This window comes from Clupea harengus, chromosome 10, assembly GCF_900700415.2.
Source record: "Clupea harengus chromosome 10, Ch_v2.0.2, whole genome shotgun sequence".
Taxonomy (NCBI): domain Eukaryota; kingdom Metazoa; phylum Chordata; class Actinopteri; order Clupeiformes; family Clupeidae; genus Clupea; species Clupea harengus.
In genome coordinates, this window is record NC_045161.1 from 11,483,252 (window position 1) to 11,505,709 (window position 22,458).

The window sequence follows — 22,458 nt, forward strand, 5'->3', positions numbered from 1 at the left end:
AACATTGAGAGATGCTACAATGTAAATGTCACACGCAGTTGCTTCCTCCTTGACATCACCTTCCCCAGGTAAAAACACCCAACCACAACCTCATCCGAGTTGAGAGTTGAGTTACTCAGTGGTTGATTCATGTGAGCCGTTTGGAACAATATAGATGAATTCCTCTTGTATCGTATCATTTTCATTAAGAGATTAAATATATATATATATTTAAAGAATTGGTTCACAAAAGACCAACAACAACTAACCTCCATTTCCCAGTACTGTATTTTATCACACTTTGAATGTTGAAGTCTCTGATGACATATCCTCAAATCATCTTCATATTCTGGGAGAAAAGAAACGTTTCACTTGAAGTGCAACAGGAACACATTACTACAGAGGGTGGTTCTTGTGGCATAACTGCACAATAACTGCCAATAAACTCCATTGCACCACTACTGCAGTCAAACTGTTTAAATCAACCTCACATAAACTTGTTAAACCTGGGTCTGGGTGAAACAGGAATATATTGCAGAATGCTTCTCTGATCCTCTCTTTGGTAATTTGCCACAGTTTGCAGCCACACTCTACTACCCAGTTTCAACAGTAGGTTATAAAGGGGATGTATTGGTATGTCAACATCATTGGCTGTTGAGGGGGAACACAATGGTGGCTGAAATCCCTTACAATGGCTTACAGGCTGATAAGGTTGAAAATAAGGTTGAGACGTGCATGGTGAAATGATGTATAAAAAATGTGTATGCATCTCTGTGTTCTGTAATTGTTATATGTGGGTGACTCATTGTGGACTATACATTGAATTTCATAAATAGTATGTGTTAAAGGAACCAGTATGTTTTAATTCGAGTGATCATTAATGAATATAACTTTTCCAGAAACTGTTTAGAACCTTTCTGATGAAGGAAAGAAATCATTTGTATGGTAATAACTGGCTTTAACAAGAGCTCTTGGACAGGAAATGCCCTCTGTTCAATCTGCATGTTCCATGTTAAACTCTTGGGAAAAAAGCTGCCCTCTGAAATATATAGATTATACACATAATTATTATATAATTATACGTCATTATTTGCTGGTCTTGTGTAGGTTTCTCTATAGGACAAAAACAAAGAGCCCCTTGCTTCATGATGCACATGTAGCTGTGAGTGTTCATTTGTGAGGTGTACTGTGTACATTACAACCAGGAAGGCCCTATAATGTCTGCATCTTCTGGCTAAACAGGTTGCACTGGTAGCCCCTCATTTGACCAAACCCAAGTGTTAAGCGTCTTCGTCTGTCTAGTCCACATCAGTGGTCCACTGTGAACCAATCATTTTACATTCCTTCAGGATGACACGACAGTGGACATATGGCACCTTGGCAAAGATGAGCTGGGGCTTAGCACTTCTCTTTACTGTTTTCATTTTCACAGACTTTTATTCCTTCATATCCGGGCTCAATAAAATAATACTAATTTCAAAAAGCTATGGCATAGTGTTCACACAAAATGAGACAAGGTCATATTGTACATATACTGTGTGGTTTACAAAGTCATGATTGATATACTATCAATTTATTTGCTCTCTATCTAGATTAAAGGTGAACATACAGACTTGATTGAGACAGTCAGAAAAACAGTGAATGAATAGAATGGGTCTATTGTTACAGAAAAAAGTGTGCTTTGTGCCTGATTTACAAATATAAGAATTTGTGATAAATATATCAGTAGGGATATTGAGGAATAACAACCAAACATAACTAACATTTTAAACTATAAGTGACTCATAAAAATAAAAGATTTTGACTCTAAATTAATCAACTGACAGGTTTGGGCAAATCACACCTAAAGTGTATCAAATACAAAGTTGTTCTTCACATTCATTTAGTAAAATATATTGTATTAATTAAGCTATTGTTTTTATTACTAATTATTTTATTCTGATGGATAGCCCAATTGGATTTGGTAGCTAAACTGGTAGAGAAATTCCATGCATCTGTAGGAAAACAGAGGATGTTTTAATTTTTCCTTCAACATTCTGGAAACGCAACCTTCAACATTCTGGAAACGCAACCTCCCCTTTCCCCTCTCTCTTTTCTTAGCCACTGATCCACAAACATACAGTATAATTGTTATGTTGCCTTGACCTATCTAGCTTATCATAAAATCAGCTTTTATGACGGAAAAAGGAAAATGTGATGCTGTATTTGTCGGATGCTGAGATTGGTCCGGTCCTTCTTCTCGCTGTCAGCTCCACACACTGGCTTTTACAGTCCTCCATCAACTGCAACTCACATGGGCACACCGGTAGTGACGCACACAGGCTGGGAGTAGGCACTCTGGCTGATGGAGTTTTTGGCTGAAAGGACAACGCAGTAGCGAGTGGCAGTCTTGAGGTCGGTCACCGTGGCAACCTCGTCATAGATGGTCAGCACCTCACGCGGGGGTCGGGAGGACGTGTCCTCCCTCACGATGAGGGTGTAGTACGACGCCCCCCTCACAGGAGACCACTCTAGGTTTAGGGTCACGCCTGTTACTGAGGTAACCTTCAGCTTGGGTGTGGTCAACACATCTAGATGAGGGGTAGAAATGTAATATACATTATACACATTAAAGGTTATTCATTAATATTAATAAATATTAAAGAAAGAAGAAAGTAAATAGTAAAAGAAAACCTTTAAAGTGATTAACAAATAAACTTTGCCTCACTCCTATTGCCCTTTGACCTATGAAAACTGACCAATGACGTGAACTCACCAATCTCCAACAGGCCGGCCATCATGTGTGATTCTCTCAGATCTCTTCTACGGCGACCCATGGCAGATCCTGTAGATCACACCAGTTACTTGGTTAACTGTTTAATGTTTTTGTTCATTTGGTGATGTTCTATAAACGTACTGCTTTAAGGTAATTTTCAGCCATTGTCTTTAAATCGTTTTTTCTTTTCTATTCACTGATCAGTGCTTTAGCTACTTCTAGTCAAGTCACCAACAGGCCATTTAAATTAACTGACCGACTTATCTACCTAGTCACCTCGATAGAACTTGTACTGGCACACCTTGGTTTGTCCAACGTCAATCTTAACAGGTTTGACTTTAATTGTCTATTGATGACAGATCAAGGCAGATCCCTTGTACTATGCTAAACTGTCTGGCTCTTGAACATGGCTTGGATGCCCTCACTAAGCTACTGATGGGTGCCTATAATAACACTGGGAGTGGTTGTGGGCTCACCACTGAGTCTGGTGGGAAGACTCTCTCCTACGGCGTTGCTGGCAGTGAGCTCCAGGTCACTTAACAGCACTTCAATCCCGTCACAGGTGAGAGAGGTCGTTTTGCACACCTGCACGCGCTCGCCAGCGGTCACCTGGTTGACGGTGTACTCGCTGGCAAACACAGCTGCCTCCCAGGTCAGATTCGCAAATAAGTCATTACCAACGGCTTGGAAATTCTCAGGAGCACATGGAGCTGAGGCAGAGGGGGGACGAACAGAGAGATGGTGAAATTAAGTGTAACAAACTGGAAACAAATTGTATTTTGAGAAGGAAAAAAAAACTGTCAAAGAAACGGCCCAGAGATTCCAGGTCTTTGCTGAGTCGAAATGTTTACTACAGTATAACCCTTACACACACCATCCACAGGATGACCTCTTGAGCATACTGCATGGATCACAGTTATGTCTGTTTAAGGGGTCACTCATGTTATGCCGTTTTCTGTTGAGGAAACCCTTACAGTTCTGTGCAGTTTGCCTACAGAAATACTTGTTCTGGTACCTGTAGTTCCACTGATGGCTTCTGAAAGATCACTGATTCCAGCAGAGTCCTGGGCAAGGACTCGGATGTTGTAGCTCGTTCCACAAGGAAGGGGGAACTCAAAGAAGGTGTGATCCGTCCAGTAGGAAGTCACTTCTATGCCTGCCAGTGGGTCACCCAGGATAAGGCCGCTGAGCAGCACCATATACTCCACATCTGGGCAGTCCGCCACGCTCCAGGACACCATGGCAAGCTCCATGCCAGCCACATGACGCACTCTCACCTGGACATTAGCAGGGGGGCAGGGCACTGTGGCAAAGCGAGGGGTGAAAGGGGCAAATGTCAGAGGTGTGTGGGCTCAGGGTGAAAAAGCAGATAATTGGGTCTCTATCTGGTCACGTCGCAGAAACGTCTCTCCTGACAGTTGTTGTACTTACCTGCTCCCCGCTGCTCTGGAGGGCTGAAGGAACTGTTGCACACTCCGTCTGTCGCCTGGACGCTGAAGTTGTAGGTGGAGCCACAGCCCAGACCCTGGATGGAGCAGGAGGTATCCATGGTGTTGCAGTACAACATATCCCCCTGGTCTGTCTCTGCACAGCCCACATACCCCACTGCTCCTTCGCTGGCATTCCAGGACAGCACAACTGAGCTCGTCTCACACTGCACTTCCACGGTAACATTTTCTGGCTCACAAGGCACTGAGGACACACGCACACACAATTTGATCTTTTTACTGCGGTTGCTCTGGAAAAGTTGGAAAGTGTCACTTAAATTAAGTTTTCCTCCCGAGGCCAAAAAATGAACAAAATGAATCATTATGACATACAGAAATTGATTTTGCACAAACCACACTTCTCCAAACACGCACATGCAGACAACCACACAGCACACACACAAAAACACACACTTCAAGGTGTTTTAGATGTACCTGACTGGAAGGTGAAGGGGTCATTGGGGGGGCTAGTGCAGTTTCCGTCACAAGCGGTGACGATGACTGTGTAAGGCTGACCACAGTTCAGGTCAGACAGGGTGCAGTTGTTAGTGCTGGAATTGCACGTGCGCACATCGCCGTTTCCGCCTATAGCCGTCAGCGAATAGAAGCTTGCGACATGGGAGGGGTCCCATGACACCATCACCCCATCCTGCTCACACGCTCCCTGGGCGGACAGCCCAGTTGGGGCACAAGGGGCTGCAAACACACACATAAGTTAAGAGGTTAAAATAGAGGGCTAGATGTTGGACAAAATGAAATCTTCACCAATCTGAAGAGTTACAAACTGTATGTAAGAGATGCATAGGTGGTGCATGCATCTGGTGAGTGTGTTTTCAAGAGAGAGACACACAGAGAGAGAGAATGTGAGTGTCTGTTTATTCTTGTAAGTGGGAATGTGGCTGTGTGTGTGTGCGAGAGAGACACATAGCGAGGGTGAGAGAGAGAGTGTGAGAGAGGGACACAGAGATAGAGAGAGAGAATGTGAGTGTGTTTATCTTCATAAGTGGAAATGAGGCTGTGTGTGTGTGTGTGTGTGCAAGAGAGACACAGAAGGAGAGGGAGTGTGTGTGTTTATCCTTTTAAGTGTGTATGTGTCTGTATCTGTGAACTGCGTGTAGTACTTGTGCGTATCCTTCTGGGCGGGCTCCTCAGGCTGCTGCACTTGTCGGATGAGGTGGAGATGATGACGGCGTACTCCATATCGCAGCGGGCGCCGTGCAGCTCGCAGGAGGTGGACGAGCTGTTGCACACCAGCAGGCTCTGGTCGTGGCCCTCGGCCGTGGCCACGTAGAACGGGGAGCCCTCCGTCACCTCCCAGCCCACGCGGATCACGCTGCTGTCGCACTCAATCTCCGTGGAAACCTCTGTCAGAGCGCATGGGGCTACAAAGGGGGGGGGGGGGGGGGGGGGGGGGGGTTTAGTGGAAGTTTCATTTCACTATGAAGTGTGTGCGTGTGAGTGTGTGTGTTTTGGTATACCTATTTGTTTCTGGGTCTGGGTCAGACTGCAGTGTTGTGTTTCATATGTGTTTTATTTATACATTGTTTCAGATTTAATTTATCTGTGCCTAGGTCTACAGCGTGTATTTTTAGAGGGGTATAATCTGTTTTTGCCATTTAAAGAGGTTAATACTTAATTTTCCTGTTTGTGTATGTCTATTGACCTGTATGTGTGTCTGAGCATTTGTGAGTGTATACCTACCTGTCTCTATCTGGAAGGTTGTGTTGGCTGTGCTGTCGCAGTATGTGTTGGTGGCGGTGATGCTGAACGTGTACAGAATCCCACAGCCCAGATCAGGAACGCTACAGGTCGAATCATCAGTGGTGCAGGAGGAGTTGGCTCCACCCTCACTCATGGCCAATGCTGTGTAAGACTCCGCCCCCAGGGCACTGGTCCAGCCCACCCACACTGAGTTGGTTACACAGTCGAGACTGCCACGGAAAGACTGAGGCTCGCATGGAGCTGGAAAGACACACACACAGACACAGACACACACACACACACACACAGACATATTACAAACAATGCACATTAGTTTTCTCACATCAACTTATGCGATGTACTGATGACTGTTAATACATCCTAATGGTCACTATCAGGAACTATATTTAAAGGTACAGTGTGTAGTTTTTAGTGGCACCTATAAGTAGAAATGGAATATCCTATTCATAATTATATTTTCACTAGTATATAGTTACCTGTATCTACAAATTATTCTGTTCATTCATTAGCTTAGAATGAGCCCTTTGTATCTACATAGGGAGCATGTTGTGCCACCATGTTTCTACAGTAGCCCAGAACGGACAAGCCAAAACACTGGCTCAAGATTGGCTAACACGTAGCTATTCAACGTAGGTACTCACACACACACACTGTACCTTTAAGTGAATAGTTGTGTCACACAGATGGAATTGACTGTGTAACACACTCACACACACTCACAGACATACCTGTTGACACCTGGACGGCCTCGCTGTCTTCGCTCTCACAGTTGTCTCTAATGGCGGTCACGGTAACGGTGTAGCTGTGTCCACAGGGCATATCGACAATGGAGCAGCCAGTGTTCATGGAGTTACAGGAGAGGGGCGGCCCACTGCTGGTCACCGCAGTGACATGGAAGGACTCTGCATCGGGATTGGCTGCCCAGGTGACCAGTATGGAACCCTCCTCACACTGCACTTGGACAGATACGTGCTGTGGAGGACAAGGGGCTGGGCAAGAGAAGAGAGGAGAGGAAGGGCACTTTAGCCTTTTGTTCTGTATGTAACGTTATATCTTAATGCGTGTGGATGTGTGTAAAAATGTGAAAAATAGTTACAATAGTATATAAATACATGATTGTGTCTACAATCCCTCTCGCTCTCTCCCTTTTTCTCTCTCTCTCTCTCTCTGTGAGTGTGTGTGCTGTATGCATGTATGTGAGTGTATGTATTTGTGTGTATGTGGGGGTAATGTGCATGCGTTTGTGTGTATGTGAGTGTGTGCGTGTGTACATACTCGCATATTGGACTCACCTGTCCTCACGTGTGTGCTGGCGCTCTCCTGGCTGCGGCACTCTTGGTCCTCGGCAAACACCGACACAAAGTATATCTGACCACAGTGCAGGTCCTGGAGGTCGCAGTGGGTCACACTTGCATTGCAGCTGACCTGGTGCCTGTCTGTGGCTATGCCCTCTGCCTGGTAGACCACTGCGCCGCTGGCATGCTCCCACGTCACGGCGGCAGAGTTAGAGTCGCACAGCAGTGACGCCTGCAGGTTACTGGGCTCACAGGGGACTGAGGAGAGGAGGACAACAAAGAAGAAAGGAAAGGAACTATGAGATACAGGGCACCTGGCTGCCGTATGTATAATGTGAAGAGTTTGTCTCTTTATTGGGCTGAAACCCACAACTTGGGTGAAGGGTTGAGCAATCTGTCAAAATCAATGAAAGCCGAGACTTCCTGCCTTCTCATTTGCATGCCTTTTGTAAGTTTAGAAGTACGATTTACAAGTTTACGCAACACAGTCGTCTTCTACATATGGTAAGAGCTGTTGTGAGTACATGGCATACAGGCCATCACAGTGGCATGTATCCAATGATGATGGGGTTCAGAGCGAGATGCAGCGTGGGTGCTGTAGTTCTTACCTGACTGCAGAGTGAGATATGTGTTGGGGCTGCTGCACTGGCTGTCCTGTGCGCTCACGGTCAGGTTGTACTGCTGGCCGCAGTGCAGGCTGGGTAATCTGCAGCTTGTGGCAGTGCTATTGCACTGGGGGCGGTGACCGTCAGGGCCTGAAGCTTGTACTCTGTACAAGGACATGCCCTCGCCCTGTTGCCATGACACCACGCCTGCCCCGCCGAAGCACTCCATGTGGGCACTGACGTTCTGAGGCTCACATGGCACTAAGGGAGCACAACACGGAGTCAGACTGGGAGTGTGGCAGTCTGGGAGCGGGCTTTACTTTGATGCCCGTGACGAAGTCAAGTTCCTGAAGTGGTGTAGGATACTCAACTTACTCAAGTTTAAGGGATTTGTAAATTTCAATTGCATTAATTTCAAGGTCCCCTGTTTTGTGTCTGTGCGTGTGTCCATTTCTGTTTGCATATGTCAGCCTGTGTATATGCCCATGTACGGTTGTACGTGTAAATACGTATATGTGCGTTTGTCTTACCTGTATCCAGTTGTATGGTAGAGCTGTATGGACTGGAGCAGGTACCGTCAGATGCCGACACACTGATGCTGTAAGAGACGCCACACAGCAGGTCTCTGAACACACACACAGTGCTGTTGCTGTCACACACAGGCGCATAGCCCGCGCCGCCCTCCACCATGGCTGTGTAAGAGGTCGCTCCGAAACTGCGCTCCCAGGACACAGCCACCTCCCCAGACTCACAGTCAACATTCCCCTCCAGCTGCTCTGGAACACAGGGCACTAAGAGGACAGACAGAAATGTTACACACACACACACACACACACACACACACACACAAAGAACATGAGACCATATACAGACACGAAAAACAAATGTGCATGCTCAAATATATGCTATATTCTACATATACTATACTGTACTATAAATATGCTCTACACACACATACACATACACGGACCTGTCTGGAGTAATGAGATGTCGCTCTCTGACACATTGCACTCGTTGCTACAAGCAGTCACACTGATGTTGTATGTGTAGCCACACATGAGGTTAGGCACAACGCACTCCTGTCCCGTCGTGTTACATCCTGTCACATGGCCCTCCCAACCAATGGCATTCACAATGTATGACTCCGCCCCACTGCTGGCCTCCCACTCAACGAGGGCCGTGTTATTTTCACAGTGAAGTGAAGAGACCACAGCCACGGGTGGGCAGGGGACTGAGAGAAACAGAGAGAGTGGAAGACAGAGAGAGAAGAAGGGTGACAGTGGGAGAGTCAAAAACCGCTATGGTATATGTATCTGTGTGATTTGTGTATATGTATATGTATATGTGTGTGAGTATAAGTTAATACATATTACACCAAAATATAAATGTACATGTATGTGGGTGTCTGTGGGCAGCTATAAGGATATGCTTCAGCATATGAATATGAGAAGAACAGAACCCTTACCTGATGCTATGTCCATGCTGGCACTGGCTCTACCACTGCACTGGCCGTCAGACGCTACCACGGTGACTGTGTAGACCTGACCGCAGCCCAGCTCCATCAGCTCACAGTTAGTGTAGTTGGTGCCACAGCTAATGGGGGCCTCGCTACCAGACTGTGCCAGGGCTGAGTAAGCCTGTGCCCCCTCAGCGTACGTCCACTCCAGCAGAATGGAGTGTGTGAAGCAGTCCACAATCGCAGCTGTGATCTCAGGTGCACAGGGCACTGGAAGACACACACAAACACACGCACACACACACACACACACACACACACACACACACACACACACACACACACACACACACACATACCATCAGTATGACAGAGATAATTGATGATAATTCATTTAAAATCTTCTTCACAGCATAATACAATCTAAAGTCTGGATTTAGCAGTCCCGAGGTAAACATGAATCCTTGTTTCCCGTATGCTTGGGACCTCACCTGTTTGAAACTCGACAGCCTGACTCGGCAAACTGGTGCAGTTGTCCCCGACAGACACCACCTGCACGCGGTAGGGCGCGCCGCAGGTGACGTTCTCCAGGGTGCAGTGGGGCTGGGAGCCCTCGCAGGTGACGGCTGCCCCGCGAGTGCTCTGAGCGAAGGCCCGGTACCGCACTGCCCCCTGGGTGGGACTCCAGGAGACCATGGCGTCGCCGGTCCCACAGTCCATCTCCACGGACACGTTCAGAGGCACACATGGAACTGAAGACAAAAGGAGGAGGGTTTCATATAGAGCAGTTTTCCCATTCACTGGATTCATCTTTGTGAGGATGATCATGTATTTATACAGTATTTCTCTGTACATACTTTTGTACAAAAAAGCCTTCTATATAAAGTTATATGTATGTGGTTTACCACTACAGACGTGATGTACACGGACCCTACTGGATGGGCTGATGTAAATGTGTGTGTGTGTGTGTGTGTGTGTGTGTGTGTGTGTGTGTGTGTGTGTGTGTGTGTGTGTGTGTGTGTGTGTGTGTGTGTGTGTGTGTGTGTGTGTGTGTGTGTGTGTGTGTGTGTGTGTGTGTGTGTGTGTGTGCATACCCACCTGCATTGAGGTGGCTGACTGCGCTGGGTGTGGAGTTGCATTGGCGGTTGGCTGCAGTGACGGTGACACTGTAGGACTCTCCACAGAGCAGGTTCGGCACGCCGCAACTGAGGCCTGAGGACAGGCAGCTCCCAGAGATGCCGTCAGGCCCCTCCATCACGGCCGTGTAGTACTCTGCGCCCGCGCTCCGTGCCCACGACACCACAGCGATGTTGGACACACAGTCCATGAAGCTGGTGACCATGTATGGAGGGCAGGGTTCTGGGGGACACATATACACAAGCATACACACACAGACACGCACACACACACACACACACACACACACATACATTTAGATGTTTCAGAGTTTGGGAAGCTGCATATGTACCCCTGTATGAATACAAGTCAGCCTGTGTAGATGAGAGAAGTGAGAACATTTCCATGGGGTATGTGTCTGTGTGTGTGTGTCCATATATGTGAGCATGATATGCTTTCCACCACTTCATCTTTCCAAAGAAAGATAATAGATGTGTGTGCTTGTGGTTGTGAGTGTGTATCTTTGTGTGTGTGTGTGTGTGTGTGTATATGTGTGTGTGTTTGTGGTTGTGAGTGTGTGTGTGTACGTGTTTCTGTACCCGTTTGCAGACGTGCTGGCTCGCTGGGTCGGCTGGAACAGTTGGGGCCAACTGCTCTGACAGTGAGATAGTACTCCTGTCCACAATGGAACTCTGAGATGGAGGCGCTGGTGTCGTTGGTGGACAGCGTCACCATGTGGCCATCGGCTGCCTCGGCGTTCACCACATAGGTCTCTGCCCCTTCACTGGGTTCCCAGGTGAGGGAGCCCACCCTCATGCTGCAGTCCAGTCGTGCCCTCAGGCCCTGGGGGATACACGGAGCTGCACACAGGAGGCCTGGGTCAGTCGCTACCACAGGTACGTCCATTATAGGACACCGAGCACTACAGACCATTAACGACTACCGCCGATAAAAACACACCACTAAAGTCTATGACAAAACTACCTCTATCTACTTACTATAATATACGATATGCAATATCCAAATGCTTTAATTACAGACCAGTACAGATAACACAGAGCAAAAGGTAAAAAATCAACACATTATACACAATAACCAACACATTATACACAATAAACAGCACACTTATCATTGTAGTACACTATTTACACTGTATGGGTCTGGATTATGAATAATCTGAGTGAATCACACAACTGCACTGAACACATTTCCCCTCACTCTAAGAGAGCTATGATAATGGCATTAGTGCAGTCAGGAGTGGAAAGAGGGTGAAGTCTTCATCTGTATTTTTTTCCCTTTAACCTTTAACCCTCATTCTTTCCATCTCTCCACCTCTCTCTCTCTCTTTCTCTCTCTCTCCATCTTGTACTCACCCATATGGATGGTGGTGCTGTTGCTAGGCTGGCTGGTGCACGTCTCCCAGTTGGCATTGACCTGGACGACGTATGAGTCTCCGCAGTGTAGGTCATCCCAGCTGCAGGTGCTGGAGTTGCTGACACATGTGTGGATGTGGCCATCCAGTCCCACGGCAATGGCCGTGTAAAACTCTGCCCCATCGCTCTCCGTCCAGCTGACGGAGCCCAGGCTGTCCTCACACTCGATGTACGTCTCAATGTGATGCGGCACACATGGTGCTGTGAGATAGAACATAACACCAGAACACACACACACACACACACACACACACACACACACACACAAACACATACACACAATATTCAGACACACCCAACACAGGCAAGCATTCAGCCATACACCATTATGTATGTGCATATTTTGACTTAAAACAGACTTCTCACAGATCCGCATACTCATGCATGCACATACCAGTAAATGGTTACACATTTTACCAGCTCGGGTCTACTTTGAGCATAATGTGTATTGCTGCATTGCATTGGGTAATGTTAGGTAATGAAGTACAATAATGTACTGTCATGAGATCTCACGCGTACCATTTGTGACAGAAGGAGAGTAGCTCGGGGGGCTGTCACATCTCTCGTCATGAGCCACCACTGTGAAGTTGAAAGTCTGTCCGCATGTCAGCTCCGCCCATAGTTCTGTCTCATTGGTCAAGAAGGTGTTGACATAGCCCAGGTCCCCAGTTGCTGTGACACTGTAGGTACCTGCCCCACTGGCAGCTGTCCATGCAATAACCACTGTGTCGTTACATGACGTCAGCGACTCAGCGGTCACATTGTCAGGTTGGCAAGGCTCTGGAGAGAGAGAAAGCAGCGTGTGTCCAGCATTCCTGAATGGTTGGTAGGTCACCCACTGAACAAGGTACATGATTTCAAATACATATAAAAGCAGAGGAAAGAGAAGCACTGCAGGACGAAGGAAGGAAATTGTTCAAAGACAGAAAAAAAGTTTGAGACGGAAAAAAAGGCATAAGTGAGAGTGAGAGAGAGAGAGAGAGAGAGAGAGAGAGAGAAAGAAGAAAAGGAAGGCAGAAAGAAAGACCTTAGACTTCAGTGCAAGAGTAGGACATCAGTGCAATTGTACCTGTGACAATCTCCACAGAGGTACTAGCAGGAGTGGTGCAGGTGCTGCCGAGAGCAGTCACAGAGAAGGTGTAGTTACTGCCGCACTCCAGATCCGTGAACGTGCAGCTGGAGCCTGTGCTGTTGCAGTACACCTCTGGTCCTCCAGGACTCAAGGTGGCGCAAGCCACATACAGCTCCACATCATCCTGCTGCGCCCATGTCAGTGTGGCTGTCTGGGTACCACACTGAAAGTCCACATTCACGCGCTGGGGTGTGCAAGGTCCTGCCCAGGTCAGAGGAGAGAGTTCAAAGGTTAGGTTTCAGTCAGGAAGGGTTAGAAGATAAGGATGTCTAATTCCTCATTCCTTTGGTTTGTTGTATAGTCATATAAGCTGGATGGCTAAGGAGGGTTTTTGGTTTGTCTCTGAGAGGTACTCCAGTGCTACGACACAACCCAAAATAACATCCAAGAACATTATCTCAAGGTTCTTCATTCTACCAGCCATCAAAAACATTCCAAGTCATATTTAGGTAACATATATATATATACTGAGAAAATACAAATATATCTAGCCTGCACAAACTCGTAACTACTCACGTGTTTGGAATGTGATGTCTGTCTCCTGTCGGACGTGGCAGGCCTCATTAATGGTGATAAGGGTGAGGTTGTACGTCTGCCCACACTCCAGCTCTGTCATGTTGCAGTGGTTGTCCTCAGTCACACACATTGCTCGGTAACCGGCGCTGCTGACGGCCTCCAGCTCGTAGGAGTCGGCTCCATCGCTCCAGTCCCAGCTGATCTCCACCGAGTCGTTCTCACAGTCCACCTCCACTGCAACACTGGTGAGCACTGGAGGACAGGGAGCTACAAGGGGCAGGAAGACATAGAGGATGTAGGACAGGGCTACGTTAATAACTCTTTTTAGTTTATGGGCTATCTCTGTACAGACACAGACACAGTTCAGTGGATGGCATTAGACTGATTCTAGATCAGTTAAGTGGAATCATCTCCACATCAGTCCCTAAATCAGTATGAGAAACAGAATGCTCCCTCTCTGAGCATTAGACTATGCATCAAAGAGTATAACATTCATTTACCAGCACATGAGGTGGCCTCAGATGCTATAATAAGCCTACTAACTGGTATGAGGGAGACAAACCTGACACAAGCAGGACGGTGGTGCTGTCGGAACTGTTGAGTGTCTCGCCCTGTGCTCGCACCCGGGTGTAGTAGACAGTGCCGCACTGCAGGCCCACAACGCTACAGAAGGTGCCCGAGGTATGGCAGGTGAGGGAGTGGCCATTTCGCCCATCTAGGAAAGCCTCGTAACCCACGGCGCCTGTGCTTGACTCCCAGGACACCACGCCTGATCCGCTCCGACAGTCCATACGCACTTGCACGTTGTTGGGTGGACACGGCTCTGAAGAACACACACACACACATAAGACACAAAAACTGGATAGCAGATGCTTACCCAAAGTATAGAAAATGTACATCCTTGTATACTCCCTGTGTATACATCTTTGTGCCCATATGTCTGGTCTGTCTGGTGGTGTGGTGTGCCACATGTCTCCTACCGATTGATTTAAATAATATATTTTGTGTGTGTATGTATATTGACCTTTTCCTGTGTTCTACATTTTTAGAGTAAGGACAGTCAGTAAGTGTGTGTGTATGTGTGTGTTTGTGTATGTGTGTGTGTAAAAGAGAACGGGAATGAGAGAGAGGGAGAAAGAGACAGAGAGAGAGAGAGAGAGAGAGAGAGAAAGAGCGTGAGAGTACGTATGAGTGTGAGTTTTTATCAGTTACCTGTCTCAAGAAGCAAAGGCTCAGAGGTGGCCAGGTCCTCACACACATCGTTGCGGGCTGTGACGGTGATGTTGTAGGTCTGGCTGCAACTCATGGGGTAGAGGGTGCAGGAGGTGTCGCTGGTGGTGCATGAACTCATCAGGCCCTCCTCGGTCACCCCCTGTGCCCAGTAGGATGAGGCCCCGCGACTCAGGTCCCAGGACACCTGGCCAATGCCCAGGCTGTACTGCTCACTCACGTATAGAGGCGTGCACGGACCTGGCAGCGTGACAGAGATGGAGAGCGAGATTCAATTGAAAGAGAGAGATCGGAAAAAATGTGTCCGAAAATGAACCGAATGGTGAAGAGTATTTTGTGTGTGGGCATGCATCTGTGAGGTATGTGTGTATATAAATGTTCCTGCGTATATGGAAATATGTGGGTATGTTTGTGTGTGTGTGTCTGTTTGTATGAGTAAGTGTGTGTCTATGTATGTACACTATATTTGTGTGTGTGTGTGTATGTGAAAGTATGTGTATGGACGTGTATGTGAAAGTATATGTATGTACATCTGTATATCTTTGTGTTTTTCTGTGTATGTGCGGCCTCCTGGCACACTCACCGGTCACAAGTTGTCCGCTCATGGTTGCCTGGCTGGAGCAGACGGCCCCGATCGCACGCACTGTGATGCTGAAGCTGTCTCCACACGTCAGGCCACTCAGCTCACAGTTGGTGTCGGACGTCTGGCACTCCTCCTCCAGACCCATTGCTCCTAGCGCCACTGCATGGTACCACTCCGCCCCTGCCGACTGCTGCCATGACAACAGGGCCGTGTTGGACTCGCAGTCCATCTCTGACTCGATGTGGCGAGGAAGGCAGGGTGCTACAGATGTAATACAATACAGATGTTAGGAAAGCCAAAAGTAAATGTAATGTCAATGTAAACAGTGAATTCACCTAAAGAGCACAAATCAGATACACCCACAGAGAAACCCACTATACACATACAGATAGACACACTTAGTGGGAGATCAATGCACTTATAATTGAAAATCAAGGTCATACACACAAACACACATATACACTGACTGAGACACACACATGCATTCATATACACATTAATGTTCATATCATCTACACCCGAATGTTCATACCATATACATGTCTAATGTGTCCATACCTGAGTGTGTGTATGTCACGTCGCTGGGCTGGCTGTCGCAGTAGCCGTCGGAGGCAGTGACGCTGACGTGGTAGATCTGTCCGCAGGCCAGGCTGCTGATGTTACAGGAGCTCACGCCCTGGCAGGTAGTGGAGCGGCCATCGCTGTCGGTCAGGTTGGCCGTGGAAGAGTCCGCTCCTGCGCTCTCCTCCCACATCACACTCAAGCTGTTCGCGGAGCAGTCCATATCCAGTGACACATTCTGGGGCACGCATGGCACTGTGGGTCAAACACACACACATGCACACACACACACACACACACACACACACACACACATATAGGTAGACACAAAAATAAATGAAGACTATTTTATTAAGATTTACAGCAGGCAGTAATTGTTCACTGGAGTAAGTTTGTGTGAGTGTATATGTAACCATGGGAGCGTATTTTTTTGTGTATTTTTAGTTGCCAGTAGTTTTGGTTTGAAAAGTTGGAGAAGAAGTTGTAGTTGTGTATTCCACTATAGGTGTGTGTATGTGTATATGTTGATACTTGTGAGTAAGTGCAGTGTGCACAACTCTGCGATCCCTCACCAGTCCGGATGTTGACTGACTGGCTGGGAAAGCTGCTGCAGGTGCTGTCCTGTGCCACTACGGTGGCGTTGTACACCTGGCCACAGTGCAGGTCGCTCAGCTCGCACTGGCCCTCGTGGTTGGTGCAGCGGGCAACGTCACCGCTGGCGCTGACCGCCTCCACCTGGAAGATCTGCCCACCCCTACTCATGCTCCAGGAGAGGACGGCCACGTTGTCACCGCACCTCATGCTGGCCTCCAGGTTCTCTGGGACACATGGCACTGCAGGGAAAGAAGAGGAGGAGGCGCTGTGAGTGTGTGACGGTGGGTGGGTGGGATATTGTGTGCATTTAAGTGTATTTACTTGTAACGTATCTCACAATGCATCCTATGCATGTGAATCTGCTGTAGGGATAGTATGTATGTGTATTTATATATGAAAGCTTTTGCAGGAACACTAAGTATGAGTGAGTGTGTGTGTGTGTGTGTGTGTGTGTGCAGACACCCGTTCTGATGATGGTGGGCATGCTTTAGGTGCAGGAATAGTGTAGCTTTGTGTGTGTGTGTATGTGTGTGTGTGTGTGTGACGTGTGCGTGCTTGTGTGTATGTGTGCACGCGCACCTGTCCTGACGATGATGGGATCACTCTGGGAGCTGTTGCAGGTCCTCCCCTCAGCGGTTACGGTGAGCACATACATCTCCCCGCAGGGCAGCTCGGTGAAGTTGCAGCTGCTGTTGTAGGAGTGGCAGCAGGTAAGCTCACCGCTGGTGCGCTCCAATGTGGCCGTGTAGCTCAGCGCGCCCACGCTCTCCGCCCACTCCGCGCTCACCGAGCGGTTCTCACAGCCCACCCACGCCTGCACCGCCTGAGGGGGGCATGGAGCTGAGGAGAGGGAGAGAGAGCGAGAGAAAGGGAGAGAGAGAGAAGAAGTGGAGCATTATGTGCGTGCCATGGAGCAAAGATGACAACAAATGTCTACCAAAATGTCAACGTGAGAAGTAATGAGGGAAGACTCAATGAAAATGAAAACATATGAATTCAGTTGTGGAGACAGTGTTAGCACTGCGTATAGTGGTTTAAATGACAGTGTTAGCACTGCGTATAGTGGTTTAAATGACAGTGTTAGCGACAGTGTTAGCACTGCGTATAGTGGTTTAAACGACAGATTTAGCACTGCGTATAGTGGTTTAAATGTTTTTGTTTGGCGTGTTGAAGTGTGGTGTGTTATTCCATGCCTTTAGGCATACCTGTCTCAGACTCCGCCCTGCTGCTATGTGCGCTGTCACACTGCCAGTCTGTTGCCATGACTGTGAAGTTGTAATGGCGGCTGCATTCCAGATCGGGTACTGCACACTGATTAAAGGTGGAGTTACACGTGAAGCTCTGCCCCTCTGAGTCCGTTGCCTTGGCAGTGTAAAACTCCGCCCCTAAAGACTCCTCCCAGATCACCCAGGCAGAGTCTGATAGGCAGTCCATCTCCACCTCCAACAGCTGCGGCTCACAGGGCACTACACACACAAACACATTCAAACACAAACACATACATACATATATTCAATAAGTGTGCTTACACACAAGGAACACATGCGTAATATGCTCATATATACATCACACACACAAAGACACACACAAGACCCTTCTTTTAATTCTCAGATTTTACCAGCAATTAGTTTCAGCACTGGTCTTGCATATGTGTATTAGTTTATACTGTACATTAACTATACATATGTGTGAGTGTGTGTGTTTCTTCTGACCTGTCCTGATGTGCTGGATAGGGTAGTATTCCCCCACACAATAGTCTCTGCTGATGGGGACCACGGTGACATTGTACTCCTTCCCACAGCTCAGAGTGGGGAGGTCACAGCTTGTGTCTGTGGCGTTGCACATGAACATCTGGCCATCTGTGCAGTTCTCTAGGGCTACTGCTGTGTACGTCACCCCAGCAACACTGGGCTCCCAGGTTACCCTGACGACACCAGTTGCACAGTCCACGTCTGTGTCGACGGTCTCTGGTGGACAGGGGGCTGGACACACACAAAGAGGAGGTGAAATCCTTTTTGTACATGAAAGCATGTAACACAGAGGGTTAAAATGTAGAAACACACACACACATAAAGTCACATCCAAACACACACACACACACAGACACTATCACATGCATGCAGACTCCCACATATACGTACATACTGCACACACACACACATATTAGCACACACACAAACACACATATGTTCTCACCTGCAGTGATCTGTTGCACAGGACTGAGGGAGCTGTTGCAGACGTTGTTATGGGCAACTACCACCATGCTGTAGTTGAGGCCGCATGGCAGGTTGGGAAGGAGGCACGTGGGCTCGTCCGAAGAGCACACTATCATCTGACCCTCGCTGCTGGTCACTGTGGCGTGGTAGTTATGGGCCTCGCCGGGCTGATACCAGCTGATGTTCAGGAGTCCGGTTTCACACTCCAGCTGGGTCTGAACGTCCTGCGGCACGCAAGGGGCTGAGGAGCAAACCCCAGGTCAAAGGTTAAAGAGCATCAAACCTGAAATCCCAATAAAGTTGTCAAAAAACAAATATTTTCTGTTGGTTCACTGCATAGCAAGAGGTTATATAAAAAAGTAACCTGGTGATTCCTGGGTCAAGAGATTCCCCACATTGAATTTGAGCTTGAATTCCCTTTAAAGGACTCACCTCTTGCCCTCTTGCCCTATGTCCAAAGTCTTAATCATAGGAAACCATTCACACATACAGCAACTCAGTCAGTCAGTAAATAGTAGCAACTAGACAACTGCCAACTGGATAGGGCACTAGAAAGAAATCTGATGATATGAATTTCATCCCAGGCCCACACTAAGTCTATACAGTGACACCCAGCCAGTGGGTTTGACCTTTCACCTGTCTGCACGATCGTGACGTTGCTCCTGGCCCCATCACAAGTCTCGTCTACTCCCACCACATAGACCTCGTGTGTCTGTCCACAGGCCAATCCGCTGATGTTGCATGCCAACCCGGTTGTGCTACACGACACCCTTTGACCCAGGTTGCTCTCAGCGACAGCCATGTAGGAGAGCGAGCCACGGGAGGCCGTCCAGTAAACAGTGGCGATGTCGGAGTCACATGACGACACAACGCGTAGGAGAATGGGCGGGCAGGGGGCTGTAGGGGAGTGAGAGAGAGAGACAGTGTGAAAGAGAGAGAGATTACAGTCCTTATTGTATGCTAATGTTATTTTATTGAACTGAAATTAAATGAACTGTATTTAATATAGTTCTATAATATAGTTTCCATATAGTTATAGTTTTATAGTATACAGATGTCCGTTTTGTTAGAAGACAACCTACATAGGCATTGTTGCTATTGTTGTTTTTTAACGGTAAGTTCAAAACGAGTTGAATTAAAGTTTGATAATGCCACCATTGTCAGATATCTGAACTGTTGAAGTGTTTGATCTCATGCAGACAAGTTAGAGGAAGATGTGGCCTATGAGCACCCTCAAGCATCTCTATGCCCATGTCAGTGTGTGAGAGGATGTGTCTTACCTGTGTTAAGGGCCACCCACTCACGGGCAGGGCTGGGGCAGGTGCGCCCTTCTCCCCGTACGCTGAAGCGGTACCTGTGGCCACACTCGAGGTCCCTGACTGTGCAGGAGGTGTTTGGTGTGGCGCAGCTCACATGGTGGTTTACGTTGAAGCCCTCGGCCGAGGCGTTATACAGCAGGTTGCCGTCCCCTCCTGTCCAGGAGATATCAGCCGAGTTGTCGCTGCAGTTCAGCACCGGCAGTAGATTAGAGTGGGGGCAAGGGCCTATGGGGAGAGAGAGAGAGAGAAAGACAGATAGAGAGAGAGAGAAATATGATGTGACTACACTATATCCCCTATGGGAAGTAGTTTATGCCAAAACACACTATAATTTCAATAATTTTGAATTATTTAGATCATTTGTAATCATATTATAAATACTTCATAAGAAAACAAACACTGGGCAACAAATATTAAATGTAAGTAACGATAAAAGAGATCGGGGATGTACCAGTGGAAATGTTGACTGGGTGGCTGGCCAGGCTGACGCAGTCGTCATGATGGGCCACCACTACGATGCTGTAGTCCTGGCCACAGTGCAGGTCAGACGGGAAGAAGGCACAGGCCGAGTCGGCGTTGTTGCAAGTGGTGTTGTGCCCACCGCTGTTAGTCGCGTGCACCCTGTACCCGTTGGCACCCCTAGAAGAGTCCCAGGTCACCGTGGTGATGCCACTATCACAGTCCGTGTTGGTTTCGACCATGGTGGGAATGCAGGGGGCTAAGAAAGAAAAGAGAGTGAAGAGAGAGAGAGAGAGAGAAAGAGGATAGAGGGATACAGATTGAGTTAGGGCATTTGGCCTTGGTGGAGGTCTGCGCTCTCTAAGTGCCCTTTCAGTTGTTCAATCACACACACACAGACCTTTAACCTCACACTCATTCAAACTCATACACAAATGTGTGCATGCCTACCCGTGTTGAGGCTCATGGTGGTGCTGGGCTGGCTGGTGCAGTTGGGTGTGTGGCCCTCCACACTGAGCGTGTACTCCTCCCCACAGCTGAGCCCAGTGAATGTGCAGTTGGGCTGCCTGCTGTTGCAAGTGACGCGCTGGCCATAGAAGTTCACCGCCGTCACCACGTGATCCTGCTCGCCTCCGCTGCTGTCCCACGTCACCATGGCAACGTTGTTGCCACAGTTTAAGTCCACGGCGGGGTTCTGAGGACGACAGGGGGCTGGAGAGGAGGCAGGGGGGATAAGGTGAGGGTGAACTCTGTGTGTGGGTGTGTGTGTGTGTGTGTGTGTGTGTGTACAACTGATATGACTTTGTGTCTGTGTTTGTGGACTAATTTAACAGAAGAGGAAAAGAATCACAGATATGATCAACAGCTAGGTAAGTAAGAAATTACCATAACTATGCACATGTTGATAAATGAAACACATTTAGAGAAGACACCAGTAACTGGCAAAACTTAGTTCTTCATAAAATCAAGGATGCCGAGAACGGCATGTGATGCATTCTTCATCTTCATATTCATGTATTCATATTTGCCATACCTGTCTGGACCTGGTAGTCTGAGTCCTCGATGATGCCACAGTCAACAGTCGAGGTGGTAACGGTGATGCTGTAGGTGTGTCCGCAGCGCAGGTTGCCGATGGTGCAGGCGGTGGACGAGGTGTTGCAGCTGGAGCGCGTGCCGTCTGAGCCGATGGCCAGCGCCGTGTAGGAGTCTGGGTTGCCCTCGCTGGCCTGCCACTGCACCCCCAAGGTGTTGGCGGCACAGTCCAGGTCCGCGTGAACACCATCTGGCAAACATGGAGCTGAGGAGAGGGAGAGGAAGAGGTGAGTGAGAGGGGTAGAGTGTGTGTGTGTGTGTGTGTGTGTGTGTGTGTGTGTGTGTGTGTGTGTGTGTGTGTGTGTGTGTGTGTGTGTGTGTGTGTGTATGTGTGTGTGTGTGTGTGTGTGTGTGTGACCTCTGAATTATGGTCTTGTACAGTTGCAGTTAAACGAGAGTTAAATGTATGTGATTCCTTATGTGCTCATTTCCACTAACAAATACCTCATGTATCTTGAGTCTCAAAGCTAATCAAGCGTGTCAGGCAGGTCAGACACTGCCCTTGCTGCTGATTGGCTACCTGAGTCAAACTGGACGCTGGTCCCGGTGCTGTTGCAGCCCCCCTTGGAGGAGACCACCGTGGCCGTGTACTGGTGCCCGCAGTCCAGGGGCAGCGCGCAGGAGGTGGCATTGGTGGTGCAGGAGACACGGTTGCCATGGTTGCCCACTGCCTCCGCTGTGTAGGAGAGGGGACCTGCGCCTGCGTTCCAGGAGATGGTGCCCCTGCTAGTGCCACAGGCGGCATGCGCACTCACGTTGGTGGGGGCACATGGGGCTGTGTGGGTGAGGCAGGGTTGGTGGAGTTTCCATTAATGATTGGTCATGTGGGCTTCAGATGCTTAGATTGGTAAACTGGTAAATATCATCAATAAATGTGTGTAATCTTTAATTTATACTTATGGCACACA

At 48.1% G+C, this 22,458-nt stretch overlaps 1 protein-coding gene across 1 annotated transcript; it reads right to left on the reverse strand.

Annotated features, from left to right (window-relative positions):
• Positions 1 to 2,268: 2,268 nt before the first annotated feature.
• LOC122133233 (fibronectin type III domain-containing protein 7-like) lies at positions 2,269 to 4,945 on the reverse strand. The gene is made up of 6 exons (XM_042708982.1): positions 4,657 to 4,945; positions 4,166 to 4,426; positions 3,750 to 4,037; positions 3,211 to 3,444; positions 2,687 to 2,803; positions 2,269 to 2,549 (listed from the first exon to the last, which is right to left on the reverse strand). Exons 1-6 carry the CDS (start codon positions 4,931 to 4,933, stop codon positions 2,269 to 2,271), a joined length of 1,458 nt encoding a protein of 485 aa, XP_042564916.1. The 5' UTR covers positions 4,934 to 4,945.
• Between the last annotated feature and the right edge of the window lie 17,513 nt (positions 4,946 to 22,458).